At 28.6% G+C, this 15,849-nt stretch overlaps 1 protein-coding gene across 1 annotated transcript in view; it reads right to left on the reverse strand.

The window, feature by feature from the left end:
- LOC129987942 (zinc finger protein aebp2-like) overlaps positions 1 to 2,524 on the reverse strand; it is a 42,365-nt gene extending 39,841 nt beyond the window's left edge. The window contains exon 1 of the mRNA XM_056095955.1: positions 2,201 to 2,524. Within this exon, the coding sequence (XP_055951930.1) occupies positions 2,201 to 2,496 (296 nt within the window). The 5' untranslated portion in view covers positions 2,497 to 2,524. The remainder of the gene's footprint in view (positions 1 to 2,200) is intronic.
- Between the last annotated feature and the right edge of the window lie 13,325 nt (positions 2,525 to 15,849).

A 15,849-nucleotide genomic window follows, 5' to 3' on the forward strand; every position in this document is an offset into this window, starting at 1 on the left:
AAAATATTATTTCTGAATTAACAGATTTCAGTTATCAAAAATAATAAACAGCCCCAGGGAAAAGAAAGGAATGTTTTCCTTTGAATGACAATGACTTTCAGTGAAGGTCACCTTACTACTTTCCACTGGTACTATATCCAAATACTGGCTGATAGCATGGCTGAAATCCCTTGAGTGGCTTGGTTCAAATGCTGGTTGGATTCACAACAAATACAAATAATTCCAATTGACAAATGATCATTTCAAAAGATTTATATTCAATAACAATAATTTTCAGCAAAGACAATATTTCTAAATTTATGTCTCAAAATAAATAAAATAACCTACCTAAGTTGATAACATAAGGTATAATCTAATGATATAATTTATATCTGTTCATCTGAAAATCCTGATTATCTCACATTGTCAATTATTTACCTGAGAATCAACCAGTATTTTAGCCTTAACTAATCTATAGAATTTAATGATAAGGGTATATAATTTATTCATTCATTATTTAAATCACTCATTTCATTTCTACAACTAAAAACCATATTAAAAATAAGAACATGTTTCTAAAAATTAAAATATCTTCCCTAAAATATATACATATTAAAAAAAAAGTAATTTTGGAACCTAAAACAAAAAACAGTCAATTAATCTGCAATATGATTTCCAATGTCAATTATATATGCTTTTTTATTTTAAATATGAATTCTAAAAATAAGTTGCATTCATTGAAAATAACAACAAAACCTTCAAAACAATTATGTTGACATATGGAAAAGCCATATCAATCATAACAGTAAATTTCAATATTTTTGAAATTGAGGGCATATATTAGTGTGACATTTTAGAACTAGAATAACTAAAAGTTCATTTTTGAAATGTCTATATAAGAGTATAATATAGAAAAGAAAGCTTCAAAAATTAATTGAAGCCTTGAAAAAAAATAAAAATACAATGACTAAATTAATAACTTCCAATCAGTAAACATTATATTAAAATGAAAATTATATGTTCTCAATAATTCAAATGAACTTGATTTTAAAAGAGCATTAATTAAGGGAATACTTGTGCTAGTAAGAATTTTAACTAATATTACTATATGACTAAAAATAAAACACTAAAGTAAGTACTCCCATTCCAAAAATATTTTGAATCATAAGTTGCTATACTAATTTGGTTAAAAAAAATTTTTAAAAATCAATAATCAAAATAAATGTGATAAAATACCTTTTATTATTATTTTTATGCATTAAATTTATACATATTAATAGACTTTTTGCTTCTTTCTAAATTAAATTTTTTATAAACTTTCGAATAGCTATCATAAAAAAATATATAAAATAGCTGAAATTCAATAAATGAGAAGTAAAGGTGAACTTAAGAAGCTATAAAAATTACTGAAAGGAAACTTTCAGGCCTTATTTATATGTAATAAAGTATCTTGATTTTTAATACAAGACAAAATAACTTTTTAAAATGTACCTAAGGAACTTCATAGTAAAATCATAACATGAAAGTGTATGTAAAAAAGTTTTATAAAATGAGTTTATCATATTTTAAAAGAAGTTCATGTAAATAAAAAATATTACTGAATCTATGATCCCAGTGTATAACACAAGAATTTGCAGGAGAAATAGTGTAATAAAAAATTGGAGAACAATTTTTAATAAATTTAGAAATTTTTGAAATAATTCAGCAAGACAATAGTTGTAATTATAAAACTTTCTAAAAAGTACTCAAAAATAAACCAAGGTACAGAAATATTAGAATTTTTTTTAATTACATAAAAGGAATATTAAATTTTAATTAAATATTTTTGTTAAATAGTGGCATATGTTTAATATTTATAGCATAAATCATGCGCTTGGAAAAATAAATAAATAAAAAATTAGACGGCAAATCTAGCGAAGTGCAATTAATTAGACAGTCATTAAATAAAAATCGATTATTGATTAATGGTTTTTTTTGCATGCTTTTTTACTACTTTTGTTGATACGAAAAAAAACATGATGTAGATTATCTAAAATATGATATCATTCAAGTAAAAAAGATAATCAAAACACAGATAATTTCTGTACTTTTATTATTGAAAGAGGACTATTCCAATAATGGCACCTTGAGGGGGCGAAGGCTCATATAAACAAGAGGTGCTTTTATTTATATTTTTCAGTCATAGCAAACTTTTAGAATGTATTTGAATGCACACACTTACCTGTCTGTGCTAGGAGATCTCCCGAGACGATTATTAAACGATTCTTTTGCAAAAAATTCGCTGAAATTTCGTGCAAGCGATGTTTTTAAATACGGGTCTATATCCTTCGTTGGGAGACCGCCATTCAGTTGCTCGAAACACTTAGTAATATTCGAACCATTTCGTACTCCGTTTTTCTCGTAAGTGTCCTGGAAGTATCCTTTTAGATTAACTAACTGCACAAGAGGTATTTTGCGATTCATAGACATTTCAATAGCCGCGGCTTCGGCTAGCTCAACCAAGCCGCTAGCCGCCATCTTTATCCTTCTCGCTCCTGCTGCTCTCCTCAACTTCAGTTCAGAAAACAGTGCTGGTCTCCCTCTCTCTCCACCCCCTTCTTCCCTCTTTCCCTCCTGTGTGCATCCTATACAGAAAATGGGTGAATTTTCTCTGCCAAAAAGGGGAAACCGTTGATACACACATTTTTTTTTTATCCACAGCAGCTAAATTTCGCATTCCCTCTTTTGTTATTATTATTTTTTTTTCTACTTTTGGCCCAGTTGTTTTCCCTAAATGTGCCCCTTACATAACCCCTTCTCTAATCCGAAAGAAAGATCTGAATTTGAAAATAATATAAGCATTTTTTTTTTCAAACTAAATATAAAAAATTTGGCTAGTAGATTTTGTATCTTATTGAAATTTTCTTTTACGTGTTTGCATAGAATATTTTTTTTTCCCCTCATCTATACAATAATATGAGCTTTATTTTATTAATAACGGAATAAATACTTTATATTAGCCCAAAAATTTATTTAATTTTAATACGTATGTAGTATTATATTTATATTCTAATAATATGAATCCTTGAAATCTCTTGTATTATTCAATTGTAATCTCTTGTATTATTTTCATTGATTTTAATACAAAGTATTTACAAATCCTTTTCGTACTTCAAATTTTAAATATCATAGCTCATTTCAAATTAATCTTCGCTGCAGCTGTTTTTATTGAGGAATATTTTTATTCCTTTATCTACGTTTTTTTTATTACATTTTTATCGATTATTTTATATTTGTCACTTTTTGTTTTGTTTTGTAATTTCCATTTTGACAATACATTTTTAAAATCCACCGTGTCATTATAACACAAATTTAAACTAAAAAACAACAACAATAACCTTTAAAAACATTTTTCTGATTTCAGCAAACAAACAATTATAGTAGTTCTAAAAGTTACTCTTCCACCAATGGAAGAGGTCTCCTCGAAATTTTCTCGCAAATATCGAAATAAAGGCTGCATTATCCTCTCTCTCTTCCAGAACACGAAATTGATTTTAGACCCCTTTTTTTATTGCTATTTATTATAATATAGGCACTATAATATCATACATTACAATTTTAGTACGATATCACACATGAAATTTTATTTATTCAAGCCTTTGCCTTTCTGAGTTATCGCGTTTACAAGCATGTAATACACAGACAGACAGACGGTCATTTCGAGAATAGATAGGGTTCAAAATCTGATATGAATCTACTATTTAAATGCTAAAGCTGTGTACCAAATTTTCCCTATCTAGCTCTTTACGTTTCACAGTTATCATGTTCACTTGTACACGGACAGACGGACAAACTTCCAGCGCTTGGATTTCATTTCAAATTTGATAGAAATCTTCTAATTAGTTAAAAAGGTTATGCACCAAATTTCATACATATAGCTCAAAATATTTATCAGTTATCGTGTTTGCAGACACGATTTGAAACAGAGGGAGTAGTCTCTCTGAAACTTTCTCGTGTACTCTGTAAGAAACTTACTTATCTAATATTAATTATATGCTATTGACGAACAATGGTTCTCAACGAATCTATTAGTTTACGATTGATGATATTTTTTAGCTATTAATCGCTAAGAAACAGAAAAAAAAAGAAAAAAAAGTACAGAAAAAAAATGAATGTGAAATTTGGACACTTTCATCTTGACAATTTAAAACCAAAATTCGACTCAGAACTAAGACTGTAATTACAAAATCACATACCAAATTTCATTGATTCAAACTATTGCATTTACATGTATCCAAAGGTACAAACCAACTGAGGATCAACCTTTTGACAAATTTGGTTCAGGATTTGATAAGAAATTACATTTTAGAGGTGAAACTTATGTACCAAATTTTATCCATCTAGCTTTCTTCGTTTTGTAGCTATCGTGTTAAATTATATTCGAACAGTTGGACAGACGTATTTCCTCTGAGCAGATTTTACACAAAATTTGATAGAAATATGCAAATTTGATCTAAAGAATTATATACCAAATTTTATCCGTCTAGCTCAAGGCGTTTTCGAGTTATTGTGTTCATTGACAGATAAATAAAAAAACTAAAAATGTATTTTTCTAACAGGGATTTCTGAAAAGCAGAGATTCGTAAAAATCTCGAATTCAAACTTTTTAACGACTTTAAGACTTTATTTTGCGTCGAAAAAGTAAAAACTGATTTAAATCCAAACTCTTGACTCGTTTTTGCTACACTGATCGATAATGGTATCTGTCGAATCAATAATGATCTGAGTAACTATCAAAAATTTTAAAAAGTTTCATTCAATCTAACATTAATTTATGGAATCAAAATACAGTGACCACCAAAAAAAGTAAATTTTCTTGATCGGATAGTTTTGAAACATACTTAATTTTGTACTAAAAATATTTCAAGCTAATGGGAATGTCTGACTGAATAATGAACACAATCAAACCTTGCACAATGAGTAAAATAAAATGTAAACCAGCAGGAATGGTCTCCCTAAAACTTTCTCGCATAACTTCTAAAAATTTGTCATGACAAAGAATGCCTTACATGGCATTGGTGTACAATAGTTAGGAAATATTAACTTTTGGCTTGAATTTAGTATTTTTACTAACTTTGTCGTGTCATCTTTGGCGAATTTTTTTTGGCGAGCGGCATGCTTCATAATTCTTGGCATGTGGTTAATAGTATCCGAAAATCGAATTTGTGTTTTAGACACATTTTTCTCAAACGATAGAAAAAAAAATGACACAAAACTGCACTTGTAGTCATAAAATCCTATTATAAATTTGATATATTCAAGTCATTGCGTTTTAGAATTATCGCTTTGACATGTTTCTGAATGTACAGACCGACAGACAGTAAACCTGTTGTTGTATATGGCTCAACATTTGACAGGTATCTACACTATAGATGTTAAATCGGTGTACCGAATTTTATCTATTTAGCTCTCTTCGTTTTGCAATTATCGTGTTAACTTATACTCGAACAGCCGGACGGACTTTCTCTGAACAGATTTTACTCATAATGTGAAAGAAATCTGCAAATTTTGAGTAAAGACCATATACCAAATTTCAACCGTCTAGCTCATGTTTCTGGCTTATCTTTATCACAGACAGATATTTAAAAAAAATGTGTTTTTCGAACGCAGTGAGGTCTAAAACGAAAAGATTCATCAAAATCTCGAGTTTCAATTTTTTGATGATCACAATACTTTCTCTATACCACGTATACGAGAAAATAAATAAGTGATTCGATTAACGAGCGATGTTTCGTCGAACGAGTGACGAGGAGCCATCATGTCGTCCCATATTGGATTGGCCTGCATCAGTGTGTGATGAGTGTGTGTTTGACGAGAACCCTTATACCCTCATGGAAGAAGCTTTATCCGGATAGCATTGCCGAACGCGACTGCGAGAGATTTGAACAAATGCCTGTTAAGTCTTAATCGATTCCAGACTTTGTCTCTGGCCGAGACTATGAGCTGGAAGTGAATAGCAACAACATCGATGAGCTAGTGTAAGAAATAGCCAGAACTACCGAAGAACTTATGGAGCTCCATTCTGTGTCACAGCAAAAAGCTACGGAGGAGACTAGGTCAGCAAGGGAAGAAATAAGAACTTCAGCAGAGCAACAACCTTCCAGAGAAATAAGGAAGATGCTGAAAACATGGGAAATTATTTAATCGTATGTTGAGAAGCACCCCCCCCCCTAATAAGGCAATAGTCTTGCGCATTATAAATTCATTAATGCTGTGTCATAAATGATGACGCCGTAGATAAATATCTTTGGACAATATTCTTGTAAAAAACGCATGCATTGTAAATAATAAATTACATTATTATACATTTGTTTGGATATTTTTTGGAATGCAACGCCGCGCCCTATTTTACATAGATTGCTAAGGGAAAAAAAATTCTTGGCTTAACGAGTGTTTTGCATGACAAGGAAAATTCAGGAAAGAATTATGTTCGTTAAACGAGGTTTCATTATGTATTTTTTCAAGACAAACATCTTATGGAGATTCCGGCTAGACATGCTGGATCGATGAACGTGAATTAACTCTTCTTAATGGTGAAAAAGCAAATTAGTAAAAAAGAAAATTTTGTATTAACAATATTTCACTATTAGTGGTGAAATTTGTGAATGGGGGAAAAGAGCAGTTTTTACTTTGAGTAGTATGATTGTAATATGCAGTTAGTTATATTATATCGATTTAGATCCATTTTAATAATTGTGAATATGTAATAAATGATTTCTTTGAAATTTAAGGAACACAATTTTTTATTAAAATGTGCAGGCACGTTAATTATTTAATCATTCATAATTTTTAAAAACTTTATTGATCGCATTGCATTTTAAAAGCAATGTTGATAACTTTACATGGACACACACACACACACACACACACACACATGCACATGCACATACAAGAAATTTCCCGTTGATGAATTTTCTTCGGAATTCAGTACTGACCTATAACGTAGATGCAAAGGTTGCATGTGGAATTTCGATTCATTTATCTAATTCATTTTTGCTTATTTTGTTCGCTAACAAACAGACATGGCCTTTTTTGATTTAGACACATTCAAGGCAGGGAAATATATCAAAAGCTCTCGAATTTTTTTTATGATATCCCAAATTTTGTTTGCTGTAAGTGAAAGTTAACTGGCAGGGGTAATTTGTCTTCGGTTTTCCCAATCACTTATGTTACACCCTTCTTTACGCATCTTTTTTTTTTAATATATATATATAATATATATATATATATATATATATATAACTCTACATTCCCTGGGGATAGAGGTGTATAGGAAGACAAAAATACCTTCACGGTCAATGTAAATTTTAGTGGTGAATTTGGATATCTTGCAAGCCAGGAGGATAATGCACATTATGAGACTCTTCTTCTAATAAGATAATTAATTTAGTTTCACTTTTCAGAACATTTTTAATATATTATTTTTTTAGGTTAAAATTGTTTCATTTTATTAACTTTGTGAATATTTGTTAATTTTATTTATCTATTGTGACCTCAGGTTGTTCGACATCCAGGTTTGTATACTATGTCATAGAAGCAGATGCTTGGTTTTTATAAATGCTCAGAAAACATAAATGAAAAATGTAAGAATTTGAACATTTTTTATTCGATAAAATGTTAATACTACTGAATATTTTATCATTTATAGAACTTGCCTTTTTTACTTACTTACTTATTTGGCAAGCAGGGAAATCATTAAAGAAAATAGATCCTTTTGAAAATATGGCTATCAGCGAGTGACTGTAGGTTAGAAATACACCACTGGTAAGTCCGCAACAGTGAGTATCTCTCCCCCTTTCCCAACTTCCGTTTGCTGTGACTCAATAAGACAACGTTTTGAGTTACATATTCCTGTTATAGTGAGAACCAAGTACAAATTTTTTAACTTTTTATTTTCAACCGTTTTTAATGCGAATCTACAAGTTTAATCATAACACGGCGGGCCAAACTTCATTTATCCAACTGCAGATTTAGGTTATTTTACGACTCTAGGCAGTGCGCATTATGGTCAATAAGATGGTTCTAATAAGATGGTCAATTCAGTATCTCATGTCAGCATACTTTTAATATGTTATTTATTTCATATTAATATTGTTTCATTTTATTAATTTTGTGAATACGTGTTTGTTTTTATTTATCGATCATTATTATAAATCCCCCTTTGCTTAAATGCTTGTACATAATATGTACCTCTCTAATTTTCTGTTAGCTCCCGTAGAATTTATACTTTAAATTAAAGTGGAAAGGATTAATCTGCAATGAATATAATAATATTTTTTACTGAAACAAAGTATTTTTTTGTAATATGATTACTGAAAACAGTCACTGAGCGTTTAAACTTTATGGGCACTAAAGAATATCTTTCTTAATTTATGTAACATTTCAAGAATTTGTCAACAAAATATTCTCAGATTCATCATGACCAGAATGATTAATTAACAATGTTTAATTTTAAATGTATCAAACACTAAGAAAATAAAACGAATCGTTTAAAATAATCTGCTGAAAACAGGTTTAAAAAAACTACTTAAAAAACGATGTACTTAAAACTATAAGCGTAAACAAAAAATATATAACTAACATAAATACAATTTAATTACAAAAATATGCAACTAACCTAAAAATAATTTAAATCATCCGTTGATAATGGTTGTCATGTCAAAAATCAGAACACAATGCGCATGCGTGAATTTTCAACGCCAGTTACAGTAAAGCAAATGCGCTATGGTAACGCTATGCAGATTAGAAATTTTAAATTTCCTTTATTCTGTATTATTTTAATTCAAAAGTACTTCAGAATGAATCTGAAAGATCGATTCATTAACAATGTTCAATTTTAAATGCATCAAACATTAAGAAAATAAATAGAATCGTTTGAAATAATCAGCCGAAAAATCTTAAGCCTAGCCTCATTACTGTTGGGAAAAAAAACTGAAGCCGCACTCATTTGGCGGTGGGGAAAATGCAAAGATTTTTTTGGCAGGAAAGTTAGTTTTTAATTAATAATTAAAATTCTAATTAAAAATTCAAAAAAAAGGGACCCCAGGTGCACATTCCCGACCTCCAAGGTATACATGCACCAAATTTGGTAGCTGTAGGTCAAACGGTCTGGTCTGTAGAGCGCCAACATACACACACACATTGAACCTTATATATTAGTATAGAAGAACAATTATTAAATAAAGTATTACAAAAACTCTAATATTTGTATTTTCATAGAATTTGTATTTTTTACAAACATATTTATGTGTCGGTTTTTTTTAACCAACCTTCTGATGGCTTTCCTCTAATCCTAGAGATTTTAGGGAGCTGCCTAGTGTGTATAGTTCGAAATTTGCAACTGCATTTACCCACGTTTGCGTTTATTGTCTCCACATACATACATATAAACAAGAAGAGAGACGATCACCCTTTTGAAAGATTTGGTCCGAAATTAAATATTCTTCTACATTTGTGACACTAAAATTATGTATAAATTTTCATCTCTCTTGCTTAATGTGTTTTTGAACAATTGAGCTAATATAGCCTCGGAGAGATAGGCAGACAAATTCTTCTCCAACAGATTTCGTCTGAAAGTTGGTAGAAAACCTTATATTAGTTGATAATCTTAACCCTTATCGTGGCAAGATTGCTTTTTTGAAGAAAAGCAAAAAAAAAAAAATGTATATAGGTAGCTTATTTTATATTATATATATATATATTATATTTTTTATATTTTATATACATTTTTATTTTATAGTGGTAGTATATTTTTATAAAGTTGCATGTGTGGTATACTATACAATATGAACATAAGGGTTAAACTTGGCATGTTAGATTCGCATACCAAATTTCATAGCTCTGCCTCGAGGCGTATTCACAGATAAAAAGGTAGAAATAATTCTAAAGATGTGAAAATGGTGATTGCCGATTTCCGGGAGAATGGGCAGAGTGCTTGAACTCAAGGTACTTAACCTCAGATATAAAATGCGAAGATTTTTAAAATCTTTTGTATAATTTGTTTGACAATTATGACAGTGTCTCTTTGTGTACTGCGTGTTTGTGAAAGTAAAAAAAAAAAAAAAAAAAAAAAAATCATTATAAAAATTTTGCAATGTTCCTTTAATAAATATGCACAGTTAAATTCAAATTCACTTTACAAACATAACAATACGGAATTAAAAAAACAACATTTTTAATTTCGATTGATAGTTCATCACTTGCAAAGAGAGATCTGAATTCAATCGTCATTATATATCGGATCAATGCAATGTGGAATTCTTTATTTTAATTAATTAATTTAGATCGTTATAGTAGATATCAGCTCCATATTCAAATAATGAACACTTTAAAATTCATGCTTACAGGAAATTTGTCTCTGAACCATTTATTTTCAACCTTTAAACTAAAAACAAAGCACGTTGAATAAAACCGAAAATAAAATTGATTGTTACATGAAAAGCATTATTGCTATTATTTTTATTTTATTTGACTCCACATGCTGATAAAAAGATAATTAACTGTGATTATTATTTAAAATCTTCGTTAAAATAAAAAATAATTTTTTTTAAAGCATAAGAATTATGTTATTTTTTATGAGATTAAACGACGCCAAACATTGACATAAATAAAATGGTAAATTTTAAAGGTTTGATTGATTCATTGAATCTTTGATAAGGAGTCACTGATTTATCTGTTGGAGAGGCGGAAGGTAAAAGACACTAGCTAGGCCATATCGATCGAAAACCAATAGCTTTACTTAGTTGATTGATTTATTCTCTCATTTCCTATTCTTGAGGATGAATGATAAGATAAGATAAACAAATCCCTACTAAGCCAACGGCCAAACGGGGGTACTATATAAGTAACTATGACGCCGCCACAAAGCAATCGCACCTAGCAGAAAGATACAAGCGACATTTGTCGAGACCGAATATTGGAAACCGACATAAATTCCAACGCCATCTTGGAGAAAGCGCCAAATACTCAAGTTGAGCAATAGCTACCAAATCACATCAGCTTAAAAATCACAGGGTTTTTTTTTTTTTTTTGAAAATAATTAGTCAAATATAGCAACAATAGAAACTATGTCTTCACAATACCACAATAAAAGTTTCAATATAATAATTATAGAATAAAGTTAAGTTATACAATACATAAAAAAGCTAACCAAGACCAAAATAATGTGATGAGGCACTCATAAAAAAATTGAAAACTGATTGCAATTCATAAATAAATGCAGTAGAGACTTTATCGATAGTAAGTACTTTGAGTTTAAAGGAGCAAATTAAATTTTTATAAGTTAAATAAAAATAATTTTAAAAAATGCATTTTTTATTAGTGCTCTAAAAATTGATTTTTTGCTTTAATTCTTTTCAATTAATTTATAATTCATTAAATTATAATTAATTAATTTATAATACTTTCAATTTATAATTCATTTTTATAAATATTATGGAATCCTGAAATCAATTGCTTCTCAAATTCACTATAAAGTGGAGTCCTCAGCAAAAAGGCAAAATTAAATTAAATTGGTCCAATTATTCATTATTAAGTTCTAAAAATATTTAAAAAGTGTAATGTAATTGAAAATACATAAGTGAACAAAATTCTAAAATTCTAATATTCTAGAAGTAAATGCAAAGTCTTTTACAAAGTTAAGTCTTTATAAACGAGAAACAGATTAAGTTAAATTAAAATATATAAAAACTAAAAAGAAAAAAAAAACATCTGGAGATGAAAATAAAAGGTTTAAAATCTATAGGAAAAAGAATAAATAGGTAGGAATTACGAAACTGAATTGTAATTTACTGAAAAGATTTCCATCAGCGTCTTGTTCTGTTACGATTTCAAATTTAATTTCTAGATTTTTGTTAAAAAAATATTTTCTTCTTTTTATTGCATTTACAAAAAAAAAAAAAAAAAAAAAAAAGATGTTTTAAAAATTTTTATTATATTTATAGTTTTTTAAAATTTCCAGCTGGTCTCAGAATTCCAAACCTGTTCATAATACAGTTCTTTTAAAAATTATGTATACAGTTAACGTAATTACGGAGTAAATTGATTTTTATTATTGCTTAGAAAGATAAAAAAGAAAAGAATGAAGAATGTAAGAATTCTTGTATAGATTTTGAATCTAAATTTCTTTCACTTTTTTGTAATTGTTTGCATTTCTCTTGATCTCGTTTTTTAATTTAAACAGAGAAAATGAACTTGGAAAATGTTTTCTTTACCTTTTTAATACGATGTTATTTATTTGTTTTGATTTCATTTCTCAGCAGAAATCTAAAATAGAGCATTACAGATATTTGACACTTCATTGTTATAGAATAAATTGATTCTTATTATCATTTAAAAAGATTAAAAATAAAATGTAAGAATACTTGTATTCGATTTAAAGTCTGTCGCTCTTTCACTCTTTCTAATCGTTTGCATTGCTATTTTTTGATATCATTGTTAATTCAAATTGAGGAAACAAAAGTTAAAAAATGTTTCCTTCGCCTTTTTAACATAATATTATTTATTTGTTTTGATTTCATTCCACCGCAGAAGCTCAAAAGGGAGCGTTACAGATATTTGACACTTTATTATTACGGAATAAATTGATTCTTATTATCATTTAGAAAGATTTTTTTTAAAAAAAAAAGAATGAAAGATTTCTTGTATTCCATTTAAAGTCTGTTACTATTTCTCTTTTTCGTAATCGTTTGCATTTCTGTTTCTTGATATCGTTGTTAATTTAAATTGAGGAAATAAATTTGGAAAATGTTGTCTTCACTCTTTTAATACAATATTATTTAATTGTTTTGATTTCATTCCACCGCAGAAGCCTACAATAGAACATTACAAATTATTCCATAATTTATTCGTAATTATAGAATAAATTGTTTCTTATTATTATTTAAAAAGATAAAAAAAAAAAAAAAAAGAATGAAGAACGTAAGAATTCTTGTATTCGATTTAGAATCGAAATTTCTTTCTCTTTTTCGCAATCGTTTGCATTTCTGCTTCTTAATCTCGCTGTTTATTCAAAATGTGGGAATAAATATAGAAAATGTTTGCTTCGCCTTTTTAATATAATATTATTTATTTTCTTTGAATTCATTCCTCGGTAGCAGTCCCCAATTGAGTATTATGGATATTCGACACTTAGAATTATAGGAGCGGATTAACGACGCTGAATTCATTTCATGCTTAGCAACTTTTCGCAGCGTGTGCAGCAGTTATCCCTTCTCCCCATGACATAACTCTCCCTCGGGACGGCTGCTTTAATTTTCAACCCTTTGCCGCTGCCAACCCCACACATCGTAATCCCCCATTTTCGAACGAAAAACCCCTCTCCCCCGTCGGTCAGTCAACTCTCCCAATCAGCTTCATCTGAGGGATTGGGGTCGAATTTGTACTGGTTTTTCTTCCGTCTCATTGCCGTGGAGAGGGGCTGCCGAAAAATGTTCCAAAAAGTATTTTTTTTATGCCCCCACTCTCTTTTTGTATTTAGTGCAACGGACATTTTTGTTGGGAAGGTTAATGTTTGCAAAATTTTAGTACACTGAGTTAAGAAATTCAAAAATTATGCACGCTTGATGTTCTTATAAAAAATATTCCACTCCGGAAACTATTTCATAAAAGCGTTAAAAGGTCTTGTGTTTGACTGATGCTTGAGTGTGTTTGAGCTTGACTGTAATATAAATTTAAGAAAGAAGTCTAACAGGAGTTCACTTTTTATTGGCGCAGAATTTTCATTTAAAATAGATGACTACGTTAAAAAGTCATTTTTTTTTTTTTTTTTTTGTAAAATTATGAAGTGTTATTTTTTTTTTTTATTTAATGTTCTTTATGTTTGATCAGGTTTATTTGAATTTTATTTCCATGTCTATTTTTTGGGAAGTTACATTGATTTCTATACTTCCATTTGCATACGTTTTAATGCTGTTTTATATTTTTTAGATGCTGTTTTTTCAAAATTTAAATATTCGGTAGCATTTTCTTACAAAAAAACCTCAATTAAAATCTAACGCATATTTTTTGTTCAAATTTAATATAATAATATGTCGATATGTTTAGTAGTACCTGAACTAGAGAATACGTAATCTATTCTTTTAGAAATATTTTATAGTTATTTTAATGCTTCTCAATGTGATACAAAATAGAAAATTTCATGCTGTTCATCACTGAGGTCCTATATTTAAAGAGTGGATAAAAATACGTTTTATTTTTTAATTCAGAAATTAGATAATATATTTCTTAAGCTATTTGCAAACCTATAAGTAAATTATTTAATAACCATTTAAACTAGAAGATTTTTGTTTTATACCTCTTTTCAGTCCGCCCCCTCTCCCAACAACAACAACAAAAAAAAAGCCCTCTTTTCTAATCTTTTTTTTTTAAAAAATTATCACTTAACTGGTATATTTTCGTTCCATATATGTTTTTTTTCAATCTTTTTTTATGCAAAAATTCAAAAATATATCTATTTTACAGCGTTTTTCAAAAAATCTATCCCGCACATAGTCACATACCTTAAATTATCATTTATTTCAAAAAATTTATCTGGCGATATTATTTATTTATAATCTGCCATTTTGGTGATGGCTTATGCATTGATAATATTGGTTTGGCTCATTTCATTTACAAAAACGGTTCTTATTCCAATACTTAAAAGTAATTTAATCAACTCTGACTTAAATACCGTAAATATTTATGATATCCGTCCTGTAGCAATCTAATCTCTTAAGTTTATATCAAAACTTCTTCATCCATCCCCTTTCTCTCTAATGTCTTTCTTTTCTTTTCTTTCTTTTTCTTCCTTCCTTTTTTTTTCCCTTTCTTTTTATCATGTGAGAACATGATGTTGTTTTGGTTAGGGGGTTTTTGAAGCTCGAAATCGCGTAGGCAATGAATAAAGCATTTTTCATCATCATCTTTTAATCACATATATTTTTTTAACTGCTTTTACCAGTATTGCATTATTATTATGTATGCTTCTTTGAAATATAGGCATAATAATAGGCATATACATCTAATAAGAAAAATGTTTTAAATGTAGTAAATAATTACATTTTATGTGGTTTGAGTCAAGTAATGTTCTAAAGAATATGAATTTTCAATTTTTATGCAGACCTTCTGTATTATGAGCTATATTTAATAAATTATTTCTTAAGTTAATTGATTTCTTTATGCAGAATCGAAGAAAGTTTTATTGAATAATTCTCTGAGATATTATACAAATTATATATAAAAAGTATTTATAGTATATGTAAAATGAACAACGAACATAGCAGTGAAATATTTCTAAAATAATATGAGTTATACGACTATCAAAATTTGAAGCTTAACAATATTTTGTCTCAAAAAGCTATTCAGACCAAGCACTGTCATATTACGAAAGTTTTTTAAAGTTACGTTAAAGCGTTAGTTAGAAACAAAGTGATTTTTTTTTTGGTTAGTTAGATAAGAGCTATTGAAATATTCGCTTTGATTATTCTTGTTAAATTACATTTTATCATGATTAATCTTGTTAAATTAATTTTTTTTTTTTGCATATAAAGTATACAGTGAAAAAGGTTTTAATCGAGAAAAAATTCAAACTCAAGATTTTTACAAATCTATAGAATTCAGACCTTCCTGGAATTATATCTATCTGTGAACCTAATTACTCAAATCCACTTTGAGCTAGAGAGATGAAATTTGGTATATTATCTTTGCAGCAAATTCATATATTTTTATCAAATTTTAGACAAATCCATTCAATGATATTCTGTCTGTCCGGCTATCAAAATACAAGTCGGAAAGAGCTGCAATAATAAAGTTTGATATAAGAGTTCAGCATCCAACGTGCAGAATTGTATTAAA

Source organism: Argiope bruennichi, chromosome 10 (assembly GCF_947563725.1).
Source record: "Argiope bruennichi chromosome 10, qqArgBrue1.1, whole genome shotgun sequence".
Lineage (NCBI taxonomy): Eukaryota > Metazoa > Arthropoda > Arachnida > Araneae > Araneidae > Argiope > Argiope bruennichi.